General features: G+C 41.6%; 1 protein-coding gene across 4 annotated transcripts in view; it reads left to right on the top strand.

Moving 5' to 3' along the window:
* Positions 1-19,535, top strand: part of LOC115136189 (rap guanine nucleotide exchange factor 6-like) — a 149,879-nt gene that overhangs the window by 17,431 nt on the left and 112,913 nt on the right. For all 4 annotated transcript variants that reach the window (XM_065023878.1, XM_065023879.1, XM_029671731.2 and 1 more), the window contains exons 2-4: positions 8,353-8,423; positions 8,930-8,986; positions 10,792-10,875. In XM_065023878.1, the coding sequence (XP_064879950.1) occupies positions 8,353-8,423; positions 8,930-8,986; positions 10,792-10,875 (212 nt within the window). The remainder of the gene's footprint in view (positions 1-8,352; positions 8,424-8,929; positions 8,987-10,791; positions 10,876-19,535) is intronic.

Below are 19,535 nucleotides of genomic sequence, written 5' to 3'. Positions count from 1 at the left end.
CGACTAAGGATTGTAATTGTAGCGTACTGCTACTACAGCCTCTCTGGTTTTCGAGTTGTGATCTGAAATGCTCAGTTTCTCTGAACATATTGTTTTAGGGGGTTAAAGAGGCCATTGAGGTGAAAAGGGTGGCCTAAATGGGTGCATGACTCGCTTCAGTTGGCCCTGCACTACAGTTAGCCTACAGACTATAGTTTCTGCTTGGGCGTACTCCTAGCCTAAAATAATCTGTATTATCATATCAGGGGTTTGAACTTGCAACCTTCCGGTTACTAGTCCAACGCTCTAACCACTAGGCTACCCTTCCGCCCCAACAGGTATAGAGAGTCTCATGTTTTTCTGTCATGTTTAAGATGCCAGTATGAAACGTGAATGTATGAAGTCCTTCAGATGTTATTTCTTTACTGTTGACAGTACGTTTTAGAAGTCTATGTAAATGGATGTTTGTTCTGGAGGCTGAATGGGTGTGTTGTAGTTTATGTACAATGCCCCCTCTGTAAGGCCTACATATTGTATATTTTAATGTAGGCTTTAAATACCATTTGATCTCTAGTCAACAACAAGGTTGTGCTTCTGTAGTGAGAAAGAGCTTAGTTATAATTTTGCACAGGGTCATGTGAGGAGCAGGCAGCCTATGTGCCAGAAGGTGGCAGCAATACTGATCCTGTTGTACATAAACAAAAGGAGATATAATTTGATGGCAGTTCAATTATGTGATCAGTTGCAATATCATTGCTGCTGTCCTTTGCTGCTTTTATATAAGGATAATGCTGTTTTTTCAAAGTTATGGGCGATTCAAGATTTTAAAGTTTTCTCTAAATAAGCTTTGAACAATTAAAGGTCAATACACTGCATTTCAAACAGTTTAGAATAATCACATGAATTCAGGGCTTGTAAAATTATATGTAGGCTAAATAGAAGCCTTCCACAACCATACGACCTACTAATAATATAATTATTTTTTTTGCAATAATCACTGATCTGGCTTTAAAGTCTGTCTATGAAAATGCAATTTTTGTTAACCATTTAACCAAAACCATGCACATTGTACATCCACTAATGACCAACTTCTTGTAGCAGGCGTTCTAGAAAATGAACACTGTTTAGGAGAACTATCTCTCAAGCACAAGCCCACGTGCTAGTGAGTAGCTAGCTAATCTTTATTTCAAGTCTAGCCAACTTGGATCTATTTGCTTGCTAACAAGGTAGAACTGTTATGAATGGACCTTCCTGTCTGTCTCCGTCTGTTTGAACAACAGCCTGTTCACTGTTTAGATGTTGAAATCAAGTGGCCTACCTGGATAAGAAGATACTACCTTTTCAGAATGAAAACGAGTTGCCAATTGCTTTAAATGCATATTTTTATGCTCATTGTACATTTCTAAAACAGACTTGTCTGTGGCTAAAATGCTGCTAGTGACAGAAACGGAGCTTTAGTTTTCCACAACATGTTAATTGATACACTCGTTTTAATAGGGTCTGTTCTACATTTTGGTAGTTGAGACATAGAAAGGGTATCGTTAGAATGGTCAAGTTCTCATCTATTACAGTAAAATAATGTCTCTAAGCATTTTGGTGTCGATATGACCGAATGTTATTTTTTATTTTTTGGGGACAAACCTCAAATGCAAGTAGCGAGTTTAAACTTTTTGTTGTCAGAGAGGAAGAAATTATCTTTTGTCTTTGTTGTGAGTAGTGATGCACCGATATGACATTTTTGGCCGATACCAATAAACAATATAAAAAAATGTTGCGGCCTTTTAAGCATTCTAGTACAGTTAAATAGTTAACACACGGACGCAGCAGTCTAAGGCACTGCATCTCAGTGCAAGAGGCGTCACTACAGTCCCTGGTTATAGTTCAGGCTGTATCACATCCGGCCATGATTGCATAGGGCGGCGCACAATTGGCCCAGTGTTGTCCGGGTTTGGCCATTATAAATAAGAATCTGTTCTTAACCTCTTGGGGCAGTATTTTCATATTTGGAAAAAAAAAACGTTCCTGTTTCAAACGGGATATTTTGTCAGGAAAAGATGCTAGAATATGCATATAATTGACAGCTTTGGATAGAAAACACTCTAATGTTTCCAAAACTGTAAAGATATTGTCTGTGAGTATAACAGAACTGATGTTGCAGACGAAAGCCTGAGAAAAATCCAATCCGGAAGTGCCCCAGGTTTTGAAAGTGCTGCGTTCCAAATACTCCCTATTCAGCTGTGAATGTACCATCAACGAGCTTACGCTTTCTACGTATTCCCCAAGGTGTCTACAGCATTGTGACGTAGTTTTACGCATTTCTGTTGAAGAATAGCCGTATGGGGGCACATTGCATAAGTGGTCACATGGTGGCTCCGAGAGAGATTCTCGCGTAAAGTGCAGAGGTAGCCGTTACTCCAATCGGTCCTAGAGAAAAAGGAATTGTCCCGACGGATATATTATCGAATAGATATTAGAAAAACACCTTGAGGGATGGATTCTAAACAACGTTTGCCATGTTTCTGTCTATTATGGAGCTAATTTGGAATATTTTTCGGCGTTGTGGTGACCGCAATTTCCGGGCGATTTCTCAGCCAAACATGAAGAACAAACGGAGGTATTTCGCCTACAAAAATAATATTTTGGGAAAAAATGAACTTTGGCTGTCTACCTGGGAGTCTCGTGAGTGAAAACATCCGAAGTTCATCAAAGGTAAACAATTCCATTCGATTGCTTTTCTGATTTCCGTGACAAGTTTGCCTGCTGCTAGCAAGGCATGCTAGGCTATGATAAACTTACACAAATGTTTGTCTAGCGTTGGCTGTAAAGCATATTTTGAAAATCTGAGATGACAGGGTGATTAACAAAAGGCTAAGCTGTGTTCCAATATATTTCACTTGTGATTTTCATGAATAGGAATATTTTCTAGGAAGATTTATGTCCGTTGCGTTATGCTAATTAGTGTCAGATGATGACAACGGTCCCGTTCACGCGCTGGGCGTCACTGACTTGCCTAGTTAAATAAAGCTTACACACCACACTGACCAAAAAGTTATTTGTTGGCATGTACGTGTGTCCCCATTACCATTCAAACCCAACCAAAACCTATTTATTTCACTGACTTGCTGTGCTGTTTCGTTGTTCATTTGTTGAGTTGTTTCATTCTCAACCAGGATTTCTACGCCCTCATCCACATACCCCGCTGTTTGGGTCTTTGCGTGTCAAAAAAGTTACACATCAAATAACACGTTTTGACCAATTTTACGATTATGGGCCTCAGGATCTCGTCATGGTATCTCTGCGTTCACGTTTCCAATTGTGTTTGTTGTTCGTAGCTTATGCTGGCCCATACCATAACCCAACATTGACATCAGCAAACCGCTCACCCATACAATACCATCTGCCATCTGACCGGGAAACAGTTGAAACTGAGATTCATCTGTGAAGAGCACACTTCTCCAGCGTGCCAGAGGCCATCGAAGGTGAGCAGTTTCCTACTGAAGTCGGTTACGCACCGAACTGCAGTGAGGTCAAAACCCTGGTCTGGACGACGAGCAAGCAGATGTGCTTCCCTGAGACGGTTACTGACAGTTTCAACAGAAATGTTCCATTGTGGAAACCCACAGTTTCATCAGCTGTCCGGGTTGCAGGTCTCAGACGATCCCGTGGTTAGGCAAAGAAGCCGGATGTGGAGGTCCTGGGCTGGCGTGGTTATACGTGGTCTGCGGTTTTGAGGGCGGTTGGACATACTGCCAGATTCTCTAAAACAATGTTGGAGGTGGCTTATGGCAGAGAAATTAACATTCAATGATCTGGCAACAGCTCTGGTGGACATTCCTGCAGTCAGTATGCCAATTGCATGCTCCCTCAACTTGAGACATCTATGGCATTGTGTTGTGACACAAGTGCACATTTTCGTGGCCTTTTATTGTCCCCAGCACAAGGTACTCCCGTGTAATGATTATTCTGCTCACTAACAAGGATGTAAACAAATTTGTGCACAACATTTGAGAGTAAGCTTTTTGTGCATATGGAACATTTCTGGGATCTTTTATTTAAATTCATGAAACATTGGACCACACGTTGTTTATTTTTGTGTACATATAAAGTGGGTAAAACGGAATGTAAACTTTATTAAAGTGACCAGTGTTCAATGACTGGAATGCAGTATACACTGAGTATACCAAGCATTAGGAACACCGTCATTATATTGAGTTGTACCCCTATTTTAAAATTGGCACCGGCCAATTGACCGGGAGAAGAAAAATTGCGTCTGTTTATTTTTATTAGATGTTATGCTTCTTATCACACGCACACAGCGAACAGATACGGAGCCTAGTTTGAGTGAGAAATATGTCAGACAGTGCGAGAGTTGCTGCTGCTCTTGCTGTGAAGTGATATAATCCCAATCATAATGCAAGAATTGTTTCATGTAATCATTTGTTAAAAACAATTTTGATGGCCACGATAAATTGCAACTTTTTTCTCTTCAGGTAATTAAAACGCGATACCCATCTGCCATTCAAGTGGTTAGGCAAAGTGTGAAACCCAGGGTTGAAAGTAAAGGCAGTACGATCCAATACGGCGTCCCGGCAAAATAAAAAAAGTGGGTGTATGCTGTACTGCCCAAAAAATGCTAGGTTATTACACCATTATTTAACATTACCGCATGTCAGCATGTCTTTTTGGTTATCAAAATGATTAACTTAATGAATCAAAACAGTAGCCTATCTTATTGGTACCAGCGTAGAACATCGGCCATATCCTCAGTGTGGTGCATATTCACTGTCGTAGTGACACTTTCATTGGTTTTTGAACCCTAATTTCCTCCAGGTTAGATGGATGTCATGTTGTATTTGTGTCCCACCTTTTCATACACTGTTTTTATTGGTCTGAGAGAGTAGGCTACACTTGAGAGTAGGCTACTCTTGTAATTTTTCTAGTATGCGTGAGTGCACTTGTGTCCCGTACCGGTAAGAAATAAAATCTACTTTCACCCCTGGTGAAACGTAACGTTTTGCTTCATATAATGAGGCATGTCTTACCTTGCTTCTGAGTAGCAGAGACAAAATCTGTTTCTTTAACAGAATGACAAGCTGACCAATAGAATAGATACACTTTACTATGGGGATAGTAGATTGACATGCTAATGATGTTGGTAGTTACTCATCTTGTTGGCTGAGGAAAAGTAAATGGGGACAGTTATTCTAACGTCTTCAAAGTGTGTGTTGGAATTCGGTAAGAACCACGCACACAGTTGCCTGTTCCGTTAAGGTGAATTACCATCATCTAAATGTGATTTCTGACGGTATGAACACCGTGGATGGACGCCCTAATCAGGTTTATGCACCCAATGCATATGGGTATGGTACATTTCTCAAATGTCCGGAGCTACATTTTCCTAACAAAAACTCTGGTAGACTCCCTCCACATGTTCTTAGTGATTTCCCTTTATTTGAAGTAGCGTGCCAGACAGTCAGATGGTTCTGGCCTCTGGTTTTCAGATGAACTCTCAGAGGAAGTGTTAGTGGGAGGAGGAGCCCAGACTGGCACGGATCTGTTGTTCCTTATTGTTAAACCCTTCTGCACACAACCAGGACGCCTACACACACACACACACCTCCCTTTGTTTCTCCCCGTTCCAGCGTTGCCCGTTTTCCTCTTGTAGCAGGTTTTCTGCATGATCCTTCCATTTACTGATTGAGACATGATTTTTGTGTACACCACACACACACACACACACACACGATCTGAATACAGTACACCATGACTCACTCACACATTCTGTGACTAGTTTAGCAAATACCATCTGATTTCCACAGAGACAAAATGCAGAGGTTCAGTGTTATATTGAATCGGTCCCTCTGCAGTCTTCGCTAACTAACACTTGCTGTTTTGCTGCCACACACATCAGTGTGCGTGGGAACTTCCGCTTGCCTGAACCCACTGAGGCATGTGCTCCACCTGTTAATGCTAGTTGCCCATGGGCTCAATAGCTCCTCTGTCTTGCCATACCATATGTCTACATGGAGGTTTTCACATGCATTCTTCAGGCTATCTGCTCTTAATGTTTGAACAGCTGTGTTTGATATGACTATTTTAAGGACATTGTGTGTCAGTGAGTGTTTGTGTTGATCTGGATTAACAGTGTCAATTTGTTAGCAAGTTTTATTTTTATTTTTACACGACGGGTCTACAGGAAACTCCTCAATGATAGATGTTTGCACGTGCCCTTGGTCTGGTTCGCTTAGAGCTGAGTTGATCCAATCAAATGTAGAAAGGTTCCTTTATTCTGTAGATAACCAGCCAGGCTTGTATTTTAAAGAGTGTTGTGCTCCTCTGATATAAAATGGCTGTGTGTGTCGCCTTGTTTGTTTTTGCCTTGTGTTATATTGTTTGACCATAATCTGTTAATCCATACAAATCCTCCAGTGTTTGTTTGATTCAGACCTTTGGTCAACCCTGACTGAGGGCCTGTGTGCCCAAACATTTGCACATTCGTTCAATACATATCTGGGAGTAATAGGTCTATAGCAGGGATCATCAGCTAGATTCAGCCGCAGTCTGATTTTACTATTAAAAATGTTCTTGCGCGGATGGTCAGAGGGCCGGAACATAATGACTAATAATTTGTAGACTGCAAATTGGCCGCAAGAAGCCCCAACACACGTTTGCTAAAACATAATCATTTCAAACCTTGTTTACATTTGTATACGATTACATCTCTCTCTTGTGCGTGGGAATACTTGGGAACAGATTTCTTGAATTAAAATTACTTGGAGCTGATTTCCTGGTGTTTTTACAGTCTTATGTCCAACAATAAAAAAAGAATAATTTTTAAAAATGTTAAATGTTTTTGCTCAGAAAACCTGGGGGGGGCAAATAAAACCACCTGCGGGCCAAATTTGGGCTATTAGCTAGGTTGCCACTTGTTGTACACTTATTGAAATTGAACTTCAGTTCATGAAAATAAATAGTCAGCCAGCTACTTAACCACCCTGTTGCCCGACGCTAACGTTATAAGCCTGCTAGCTTCACCTGGCTTGTTACGCTCGACCAGACCAGGTTATGTGTTGTGAAACTAACCACAATAAGGATGCGGCACAATAGTGGAATTTGCGGTTTGCCTTCAAAATAAAAGTATATAATTGACAGTGATGCAAATTAATACAAATAGTAGAATTATGCCATACTTTTACTTTGAAGGCTAACTGCATAGTCCACTATTGTGGCTAATCCTTATTGTGGCTAGCTTGACATGGATGGGTCTGACCACCAATAAGATCGGTCTTATAAATTAGGGTTATTTTAGATGACATCTAGCTATATAGTTAGCTAGCTAACTATAGCTACTGAAACAGAATGTCGTGTTATTTGATGTGTATTTTTTTTTGACACTCAAAGACCCCAACAGCATTCCGTAGAAATCCTGGTTGAGAATGAAACGACTGAACAAATGAACAGCACAGCAAGTAAGTGAAATAAATAGGTTTTGGTTGTTTTACTGGTAATGGGGACATACGTAAATCCAACAAAATAACTTTTTGGTGTGTGTGTAACCTTTTAACTAGCTAAGTCTGTTAACAAATTCTTACTTACAATGAAGGCCCGGACGACGCTGGGCCAGTTGTGCGCCGCCCTATGGGACTCCCAATCACGGCCGGATGTGATACAGCCTGGATTCGAACCAGGGACTGTAGTGACGCCACTTGAGATGTAGTGCCTTGTGTGTGTTAACTATTTAACTGTACTAGAACGGCCGCAAATTGTTTAAATATTGGTTATCAGTATCGTTTGTTTGCAAGGAAAATATCTCGTATCGGCAAAAAATGTCATATCGATGCATCACTAGTATACAGTTCCTGCTTTAGAGTAGGAAGACCTTTCTCCCCCCCTGATCATCTCATCGCTGCAACTCACCAACGGGCTTGGGAGGCGAAGGTGGAGTCATGCGTCCTCCGAAACATGACCCTCCAAACCCTGCTTCTTAACTCCAGCCAGCTTAACCTGGAAGCCAGCCGCACCAATGTGTCGGAGCAAACACTGTCCACCTGACGACTGAGGTCAGCCCGGCCTGCCACAAGGTGTTGATAGAGTGCGATGAGCCAATTGTGTGCAGCCCTATGCGACGGCCGGTTGTGGTATAGCCCTGGATCGTACCCAGGTCTGTAAGGAAGCCTCTAGCACTGCGAAGCAATGTCTTAGACCGTTGCGCCACTCGGGAGGCCCTAGGGAGACCTTTTGGTAAACCAACCACAGTGACCAGACCTGAGCTGCATTTTCAATTGCTTGCCCTACATTCTAAACCAGCCTGTGTTGCCTTGCCTCTGTTTGAGGTGAGATGTCTGTCTGAACCGGTTGTCTTGTCTCCTCCAGGACTTGCACACTATTTACTGTCACTTCTACCACATGGATGTCCTGTCCCACCTCAGGGAGCACCAGCTCAGGTCAGATTCACCTCCCCGTTCATCCATTACACCGACCACTCGCCCTACTTAAGCTCCATACACCAGGGCCTGTATTCATAAAGCAGCGCGGAGTAGGAGTGCTGATCTAGGATCAGGTTGGCCTTTTTAAAAACCTAATGAATGAGATTAGACTATGCTATATGGACAGAGGTGGACCTGATTCTAGATCAACACTCCTATTATGTGGTTATGAATACAGACACAGAAGGTGGAGCCACAACTAGTGTCTGAGTCATCCACATGGCCCTTCCTGTACAATCTTCTGTACATACATAGGACAGAGATGACTAACACATACTGGAGCCGGTGTGCAGGCCAGGCCATGCAGCTCTGAGACTGGCCCTGACATTCACCACAACCATTCCACATCACCAACATTCAGATATGAGAGCTGTCAGTCTGGTTGTGATAATGTATGAACTGGTAACGTCTTCTAATAATGTATGAAACTGATCGTGTCTGAAACTTGTTTTGTTGTTGTGCAGGTCAATGAGTACCTCAGCCAGGTATGAGCGACATGAAGCTAACCAGGTCCTGTTCTAGTAAGTTACACACACACACACACACACAACCCTAAACATCTGCTTGGCTTCTCTTACAGAGCACTGTTTTCCTCTTCTGTCTGCTGCATGGTTGTCTTGTCATGTAACTGTTGTGTTCTCTGTGTTTACCATTTCTTTACTACCAAAGACTCCTCACACTTCAAAGAATTGATCCGTGTCAGGACATAACAGCAGACTTTCATCTCTTTAGTCTTGAAAGAAAGTCATAACGGCCTCTCTTCTGCTCCACTGCATAGAGTTAAGCTGTGTTATGGAAAGAGGGGGAGAGAGGCATACTCTTCATATCCAACATTGTGTTGATGTATTACTCCTTTCATTGGAATCACATTAAACTCTCAGTAGTTTAATTTTTGTTTGGAAAAATACATTTCCCCACTCAGGACCATGCTCCGACACTAGGAATCAATCTGCCTGGTCCAATTAGGCACAGAGAACATAGACATTATAGTACCTACTTGGAGGTATTAAACAGCCTTTGAAAACAATTAGGACTCCTCATGAAACAATAAAGCTACTTAACCATGTGAACGTCCATGCAACACACGTGCAGTGCAGTCGGAAAGTATTCAGACCCCTTCACTCTTTCCACATTTTGTTAGTCTTATTCTAAAATTGATTTTTTTTTATTTTAGTTTTTTCCCCCCCTCAATCTACACACACTACCCCATATTGACCAAGCTCAAACAGGTTTTTAGTAAAAAAAAAAAAAAAATGTATTAAAACCCATCATAAATTGTGCACAAAATTTGTGAGTTGAGCTTTTTGTTCGTATGGAACATTTCTAGAATATTTTATTTCAGCTCATGAAACATGGGACCAACATTTTACATGTTGCGTTTTATATTTTTGTGCAGTGTATTTAGCTATTAAATGATTTGGTCAAGCAATTCTGCTTTTAGTTATAAGATAAACACAGCTATTCTGTGTAAAACTTGTCACAGTTGAAGAGGGGATGTGCTCAGATTTGTGCAGGTATATTTTATTTCTCGGCTGTCTTATTTTACAACCAATATATTGATATGGATTTGCGATACAGGGCGTACGAAATGAGCATCGGCCTCTGCGAGCACCTCGGCCTCATTGGGTATTAGGCTATGACCGCAATGTTTTTTTAGGACATTAATAATGAGTTTACTGTTCGATTAAAACATGGCTACGTCCTGTGAAAAATGTATTTGGAGGTAGTGATTTAGCTAATGTGTTTTGAATTTCCACTTACCCAGCTGGTGAATTGGCACCAAATATATTAGTGCACGTAAAGATGTTGGCAAATTAATCTCTATTTAACAAAAAATATTGAGTCCTATTTTAACAGTAAAATATAACAATTGCTGTACTATGTTGCAGTGTACATGGACATGTCTTGAATCATGCATTCCTGCTTAGATGAAACACGTTATTTGAATACCATTTCAGTAGTCTATTGCACGTCTTTATTTAAGCACTGTGAATGCCATTAGAAGCCTACTCATTTTTTCTATTAGTGACGGTGTGAAGAATCATGGGAATATTAGCAGGTTTGTGGCGCACATGCAGACCTCAAAATTGGATTAAAGTATTAAATTCAACTTGATGGAACCTGCAGATACCCCGTACCACCTCAAGCAACATTCAAGACTCGTTTGTAGGGTCCATAGTTTTTCCTGGTTAGATCACATGGCGAGGAAAAACTCCGGTCCTTCCTTTTAAAGTATGATGCATGTGATGTCACCATGCAGACGTGTCCATAAACAGCACTATGTAGACTAACACAATGTCTCTTGTTATCTTGTCTCCGTCTTCAGCGCAGACAGCATCTCCACATGCTGGTACACCCTCCTGTCCGGTTCAGTTATCCTCAAGGACCACATGTACTTGGCCAGATGCTGGTAGGTTCCATCTATGTTCCATTTATCAGCACACAGCCCTTCACCAGGGCTGGGTAGTAAAGGATTACATGTAACTGATTTTAAAAAACAATAATAATGTAATCTGTTACGTTACCAGCGAAAACAAATACTTTTGAAACTAGATGATTACTTCCAGGATTACTTTTAAAGTCACAAACGATTTTTGAGAACATTATTTGACACCTTTCTGTTTTGTCAATGACATTCAAATCAGCACTGAAGAATTCAAGTTTAAGTTTGTTCCACCTGAGTGAGTCTGACCACAAGTCAGAGACCACTATGATGACACACCAAATGTGTTTGATGGATCGCGGGAAAAGAGCAGGAATAGGCTTTTGTAGGCTACAGTCCAAACTATGTCTTCCAATGGTGCGACTGCTGTCGGCATCCAAAGATTATCCAACTTGAATAAACGCTTGGTGGTAAGGATGACAGCAGTGGTGTAGTCTACGGTGATACGGATATCACTTATTATTGATATCTACACAGTGCATTGATGTGAATCACACTGCTGTTCTCTCATTTAGCTATTTGCGCCTTACAGATATCGGTTCCTGTGGATGGCTATGCATTTGAACCCAATAATGGTTGAATTGAAGTTTAAGCTGCCTATCAATCATTGTATTTGTGCTCTTGCAACAGCTGCATAGTGGGGTTCCTAGCCTATGGAATAAACGTTTGAGGGAGTTTCTTCCTTTTTAAACTCCTCCGTGGTACTACATTTACATGTTAGTCATTTAGCAGATGCTCTTATCCAGAGTGACTTGCAGTTAGTGCATTCATCTTAAGATAGCTAGGTGGGACAACCACATTTCATAGGCATAGTAAGTACACTTTTCCTCCAAAGTAGTTATCAGTCAGAGAGAGAAGAGAAGGGGAGGGGGTAAAGTGCAAGTGTTGGTTCAGGAAAGTTTTTGTGCTCGATACTGTCGAACTCGTATAATTTAAGAGTTCCATATGGCTCTGGTCAAAAGTAGTGCACTATAAAGGAAATGAGTTGCCGTTTGGGACGCATCCAGAGAGGCTGGTAGTGTGATATATTCAGCTCTGGAGGTGTGTCTCCTATCTTGCAGCAGCAGTGTGCTTCAGATCTGTGTTAGCTTTGATAAGACGAGAGCCTGTGATGAAGCGCCTGTAATACTACTTTTACATAGGATTTACTGTGTTCAACCTATAAAATATGAAACATTTGAGCAATGTTTATATGAGTTAACCCCTTTACACACAGGCCCATTTTTTTAAGACATTCTTGCCTGAATACACTTTTTATACGCCCCGTGCACATGCCGGTGATGAGTGGTAGTAGTGGTTTGCAGATGTGGGTGGGCCACTATTTGAATAAATCCATTGAATATACACCATCAAAAAGAAATCCATTATTCATTTGTTTAGGCAGGTCCTAAGAAACATCGACTTTTTAAAATGTATTTTTTAAACAATAGAATGGCGTATTGAGTTTAATTATGTTAAGACCAAATGAATGAAATCAATAGTTTATTTAGTTAAACAGACAAGACACACCTACCCCGATCAGTCAACACACACACACACATATATATATATATATATATATTTTTTTTTTGTAGTAAGAATGTAATAAAATAGCAGCGTGTGGAACCGCTGTCATATAAAAACGACCTCTTGCCCAAGGCAAGCCCATGCTTTTTCTTATCCACGTTTCACCTCTTTCCTACCCTCACTCCGCTTTGTTAGGGAGCAGAAAATAGCCATCTATATTTTCAAAAGCATGCGAGTCTCATGTTCATACTTCACAACCTCTGCAGGCTTTTGGAGTCTGCTTTACACAATTTAGCAAAATAACAGGCCTACATTTGATATAAACTAAATAAATTGGCCTACACTTGATTTAGACTAAATGAATTGGCCTACACTTGATTTAGACTACATTATTGCAAGCTAAATGTTTCTGATCAGTGACAGATTAGCAAACTAATAGACAAGCTATACCACCTCCACTTATTAACCAAATGTACAGACGGAGGCCGAGGCTAATAAGTGTCTGGAGTGAAGAGCAAAATAATCCACTTATTAACCAAATGTACAGATGGAGGCCGAGGCTAATAAGTGTCTGGAGTGAAGAGCAAAATAATCCACTTATTAACCAAATGTACAGATGGAGGCCTAGGCTAATAAGTGTCTGGAGTGAAGAGCAAAATAATCCACTTATTAACCAAATGTACAGATGGAGGCCTAGGCTAATAAGTGTCTGGAGTGAAGAGAAAAATAATCCACTTATTAACCAAATGTACAGATGGAGGCCGAGGCTAATAAGTGTCTGGAGTGAAGAGCAAAATAATCCACTTATTAACCAAATGTACAGATGGAGGCCTAGGCTAATAAGTGTCTGGAGTGAAGAGCAAAATAATCCACTTATTAACCAAATGTACAGATGGAGGCCTAGGCTAATAAGTGTCTGGAGTGAAGAGCAAAATAATCCACTTATTAACCAAATGTACAGATGGAGGCCTAGGTTAATAAGTGTCTGGAGTGAAGAGCAAAATAATCCACTTATTAACCAAATGTACAGATGGAGGCCGAGGCTAATAAGTGTCTGGAGTGAAGAGCAAAATAATCCACTTATTAACCAAATGTACAGATGGAGGCCTAGGCTAATAAGTGTCTGGAGTGAAGAGCAAAATAATCCACTTATTAACCAAATGTACAGATGGAGATTCAGTGAAACAAAATCAGCATATGGGCTACATTTTATACTAAGCCGTAGGCAGAACTTTACCGCAATCATGACTTGGTCGGTTGGTGGAAAAAAGTATTTGCTAGGTAAAGCCCCGCCTTATCTCAGCTCACTGGTCACCATAGCAACACCCAACCCGTAGCACGTGCTCCAGCAGGTATATTTCACTGGTCATCCCCAAAGCCAACACATCCTTTGGCCACCTTTCCTTCCAGTTCTCTGCTGCCAATGACTGGAACGAATTGCAAAAATGACTGAAGTTGGAGACTCACTAACTTTAAGTATCAGCTGTCGGAGTAGCTTACCGATCACTGCAGCTGTACACAGCCCATATGTAAATAGCCCATCCAACCAACTACCTACCTCATCCACATGTTTTTCTGCTCTTTTGCCCACCAGTATTTCTACTTCATCATCTGCATAGCTATCACTCTAGTGTAAATTGCTCAATTGTAATTACTTCGCCACTATGGCCTATTTATCGCCTTACTTCATTTGCACACACTATACTGATTAATCTATTGTGTTATTGACTGTACGTTTGTTTATCCCATGTGTAACTCTTGTTTTTGTCACACTGCGGCGAAATACTTTTTTTTTTTTTTTTTTTAAATAGAGGCTTTGTCACTAGCAATACCTTTCATATATATAAAAAAAAGTTGGAGGGATACTAAAGGTGGTGGAAAAACATATTGTTTCAAAGTTGTTTTATAGAGCAATTCTAACAGCTGCTCACAGTCATTTTAACACACTTAAGTAGGGATCATGTCTGTGATGGAGTGCAGCTTTGAGGAGAGTGTGAGATTCCTCCAGCAACACGTGACTAATAACTGCAGCTGCCAATAATGAGGTGTGTGTGTGTGTGGCTGATTGACTGCAGATGTCTTGGACACAGACACACCAGCCAGGCCCATTCTCACCGCTTATTGTTTTTTGTCTGCCTGCATCAGTTGGTCTCTCCAACACACCCTCACTCCTCTACTTTGTCCTGCCCAGCCATAAAACACAATCCTGAACCAATTAGTTTTGTGAGCTCAAGACTGAAAGTGTTTTGAAAGAGAAATTGCACATAGAACCACTTCCTCTACCCCATTTAAGCTAGTGCCATCCAATTTATTAATATTTCCAAGAGCTCCCTGCCTATAGACAATTAAGCCATGTTTACACTGCAGGCCTTAATGCTCAAATCATTTTAGTTTTTCAAATCCGTTTTTGAATACTGACTGTCCAAACAGCAAGATACAAGTAACCACGTGTGTTCAGACTGTAGTAATTTGCTGACATGGCTACACTAGTTATGGTAATGGTGGGTGTGTATGCAGTGGTGTACAGTTGTGGCCAAAATATTTGAGAATTACACAAATGATTTTCAAAGTCTGCTGCCTCAGTTTGTATGATGACAATTTGCATATACTCCAGAATGTTATGAAGAGTGATCAGATGAACTGCAATTAATTGCAAAGTCCCTCTTTGCCATGCAAATGAACTGAATCCCCCAAAAACATTTCCACTGCATTTCAGTCCTGCCACAAAAGGACCAGCTGACATCATGTCAGTGATTCTCTCGTTAACACAGGAGTGTTGACGAAGACTAGGCTGCAGGTCACTCTGTCATGCTGATTGAGTTCGAATAACAGACTGGAAGCTTCAAAGGAAGGGTGGTGCTTGGAATCATTGTTCTTCCTCTGTCAAACATTGTTACCTGCAAGGAAACACATGCCATCATCATTGCTTTGCACAAAACGAGCTTCACAGGCAAGGATATTTCTGCCAGTAAGATTGCACATAAATCAACCATTTATCGGATCATCAAGAACTTCAAGGAGAGCGGTTCAATTGTTGTGAAGAAGGCTTCAGGGCGCCCAAGAAAGTCCAGCAAGCGCCAGGACCGTCTCCTAAAGTTGATTCAGCTGCGGGATCAGGGCACCACCAGTACAGAGCTTGCTCAGGAATGGCAGCAGGCAGGTGTGAGTGCATCTGCACGCACAGTGAGGCGAACACTTTTGGAGGATGGTCTAGTGTCAAGAAGGGCTGCAAAGAAGCTGCTTCTCTCCAGGAAAAACATCAGGGACAGACTGATATTCTGCAAAAGGTACAGGGATTGGACTGCTGAGGACTGGTGTAAAGTAATTTTCTCTGAATCTCCTTTCTGATTGTTTGGGGCATCCAGAAAAAAGCTTGTCCGGAGTAGACGAGGTGAGCGATACCATCAGTCCTGTGTCATGCCAACAGTAAAGCATCCTTAGACCATTCATGTGTGGGGTTGCTTCTCAGCCAAGGGAGTGGGCTCACTCACAATTTTTCCTAAGAACACAGCCATGAATAAAGAATGGTACCAACACTTCCTCCGAGAGCAACTTCTCCCAACCATCCAGGAACAGTTTGGTGACGAACAATGTCTTTTCCAGCATGATGGAGCACCTTGCCATAAGGCAAAAGTGATAACTAAGTGGCTCGGGGAACAAAACATTGATATTTTGGGTCCATGGCCAGGAAACTCACCAGACCTTAATCCCATTGAGAACTTGCGGTCATTCCTCAAGAGGTGGGTGGACAAACAAAACCCCACAAATTCTGACAAACTCCCAAGCATTGATTATGCAAGAATGGGCTGCTATCAGTCAGGATGTGGTGCAGAAGTTAATTGACAGCATGCCAGGATGGATTGCAGAGGTCTTGAAAAAGGGTCAACACTGCAAATATTGACTCTTTGCATCAACTTCATGTTATTGTCAATAAAAGCCTTTGACTCTTATGAAATGCTTGTAATTATACTTCAGTATTCCATAGTAACATCTGACAAAAATATCAAGACACTGAAGCAGCTAACTTCGTGGAAATTAATATTTATCATTCTCAAAATCTTTGGCCACGGCTGTAAGCTGATTGGTGGTGCTCTTGCTTCCTGTCACTCAGAAGTTGTTGTATAGCGAACAAAGATGACAACAATGCCTGCTATGGACGTTTCCTTGTTGCTTTGAATGTTTTGAATCGTAGTCACTTCACGTCTACCTACATGTAGGGTACCAGTAAGTACTGAGATGATGGACAGGGATACACGGTCATTAACAGTAAAAAAACAATCAGATTTTACTGTTCAGGCACGTCTTATTGCCAGTAATCCATAATTTCAATCGCCCTATGAAGGTACTTTGAAATGTGGCTTGAAATATCCTTTTCCATGTGCCTTTTTGTCTATTAAAACTTCAAGCTGCCAGAGTGAACAAGGCTTTAGTCATTCTAGATGGCATATATTGGATTTGAAGCACTGAGGTTTACACAAATGGAAAATGGGGACAATAAGCATTAAACTCTTGGTGTGTAGCTGAATCTGCTTGTTGGCAGCAGTTTGTCCTACATTAGGTGACCATGCTTTAGAGCAGAAGGAAAAGTTGGGCAATTATTTAGTTTATTTCCCTCGCCTTATTTAACCAGTTAGGCTAGTTGAGAACAAGTTCTCATTTACAACTGCGACCTGGCCAAGATAAAGAAAAGCAGTGCGACACAAACAACAGTTACACATGGAATAAACAAACACAGTCAATAACACAAGCACCTCGAGGAGATATTAAAGTGTGTGTGTGTGAACATGGTGTCTGTGTGGGTGGGGGTGGGATGCTGCCCTGCAGGGGGCAGTTGGGAGGAGGGGGATTGGGGGCTGGAGGGCAGGGAGCAGAGGGGAAGAGAATAATATGGAACTCCTGGAAGAACTGGGACTGACCATGTGTTCCTGAGTAGCCTGCAGCCCAGAAGCACATCCAGGCAGGAAATTAACACACACCCACACACACCTCCCCGGAGCCACCGGACACACAGACCAGAGTAGAGGGGACACACTCCCTCCCTTAGAAAGGACCAACTCAAGCCCATAATGACTCTCTAAACAGACCCCCCCCTCTTTCCCCTGGATCTCTAAACAGACCCCCCCTCTTTCCCCTGGATCTCTAAACAGACCCCCCCTCTTTACCCTGGATCTCTAAACAGACCCCCCCTCTTTACCCTGGATCTCTAAACAGACTCCTCCTCTTTACCCTGGATCTCTAAACAGACTCCTCCTCTTTCCCCTGGATCTCTAAACAGACTCCTCCTCTTTCCCCTGGATCTCTAAACAGACTCCCCCTCTTTCCCCTGGATCTCTAAACAGACTCCCCCTCTTTCCCCTGGATCTCTAAACAGACTCCTCCTCTTTCCCCTGGATCTCTAAACAGACCCCTCTTCTTTCCCCTGGATCTCTAAACAGACTGGACTTGGATTTAAAATAGCAGAAGTTTTTGATTGAGACCTGTGCTATTCTATTCCCCCCATTATTTATATATATTTGGGGGGTATTCTGGATGTCATTTCCCCAGAGGAGGGGATCTGTATGTAGCCTTTTGAGTTAGTGTTTGTCTTCTTCTGTTGTGCGTTTATCGTTCTATTTGGAGTTGACCCCTAGGACATGGAGTTCTGGATGTGTGCCGGAGTAAGTCATTGAGGAGGTTTTCGACTTCTCCCCATGCTTGTGGACTGATGCCGGCATTGGATTATGCTCCCTGGGAAAAACTCTTTTAAGGACTAAATGTTTTGGAATTCCCTGTGGGACGCACACATCAGCAAGATGCCATCAGGCCTGTGTGATTTGACATGAAAGCGTACTATTCATGTTGTTGATTTTAAAGCTGACAGAGATATGTACAGAGTAAGAAAGGCACATTTCCCCAGACTGAGACATGGCTTAACTGAGGAATAGCCCACGGGAAGTGTTTCTTTCTACTTGCAGTTTCACTTCTAAAACGGATTCATCTTAACTTACCCCATTACAGGAGAACACAGCCTTGTTTAACACAACATTAAGTGATCCTGTAGCTGACAGAAAGGTTGTTTTCTAAAGTCTTGTGAAGTTCTCATGTCTTCCAATGTTTTGAATCTGGTGAAACCGCAGCCCTTCTCTTGTCCAGTGATTGTTGTTGATTGTCCGGCATGTTCAAGGTAAGCTAACACCGGGGAAGTTCCTTTAAATAATAAAGTAACATTTCAGTTTAATTTTTTTTATTTTCTACTACATTAGAATATCATTGGTATTCCTGCTCAATAATGTAGACCAGGGTTAGGCAACCTCATGTTTTTGATGTAAGGTGTTTTGAATTTAGGTAATCAATAAACTGCTCAGTTGGTCAGGTGTGGTGCCTCGTTAGAACAACATCCTGTGGCACTCGGGGTACAGGGTTACCTACCCCTGACATAGACTAAAGGGGCTGTAGGAATTTAATTGACTGGCTTGTTTAATAGTATGAAATGAAAACACTACATGGAGGATAGCCAACTTCTCTTGACTACCCTCCTCTCCAACCACCCCCCACTCATCCCAGATACTGTACATGCCAAAGCAGATTAAATCAAATCAACCTTTCTTTTTTTTAGGCTATACCTTGTTGTGTCATGTTACCTCATTAGCTAGATATAGCTAACAACCTTGGGAGTGTTGAGCATGATGCAACGTTTTGGAACGTTCAGATAGCATATTTCTATGTAGAACAAACATGCCTGACGTGTTTAAGGAATAACGTTGGCGCTATTCATAGAATTTCTATCTGCAACGATGGAGAATGTTTTTCCAACTGAACGTACCTCTGGTAACATTACCAGTAACCTATATGCAAACATTTTGGCGGCACAGAGAGAAAGGAAAAGGGATAGCAAGCAATTTGACTACATCATTCTTGCCACTATGCTTTATCTGACTGGTTAAATGCATTTATTTAGAGTTCATGTGGACCCAGTGACTTAGACTTCAGTACTTGGACCAGGACTCGAGCACAGGGGACTTGGGACTCGATTTGGACTTGAGGTTTAGTGACTCACTGGGCGAAACAGTCATTAGCCCACGTTCTAATTGTGGACATTTAATGTGGTTTCGGCGTCTGTGGAACGTTAATAGCAATGACTC

This window comes from Oncorhynchus nerka, linkage group LG10, assembly GCF_034236695.1.
Source record: "Oncorhynchus nerka isolate Pitt River linkage group LG10, Oner_Uvic_2.0, whole genome shotgun sequence".
In the NCBI taxonomy this organism is placed as follows: Eukaryota; Metazoa; Chordata; class Actinopteri; order Salmoniformes; family Salmonidae; genus Oncorhynchus; species Oncorhynchus nerka.
The sequence above is the reverse complement of the archived record's forward strand: the minus strand, read 5'-3'. Positions and strand labels throughout refer to the sequence as shown.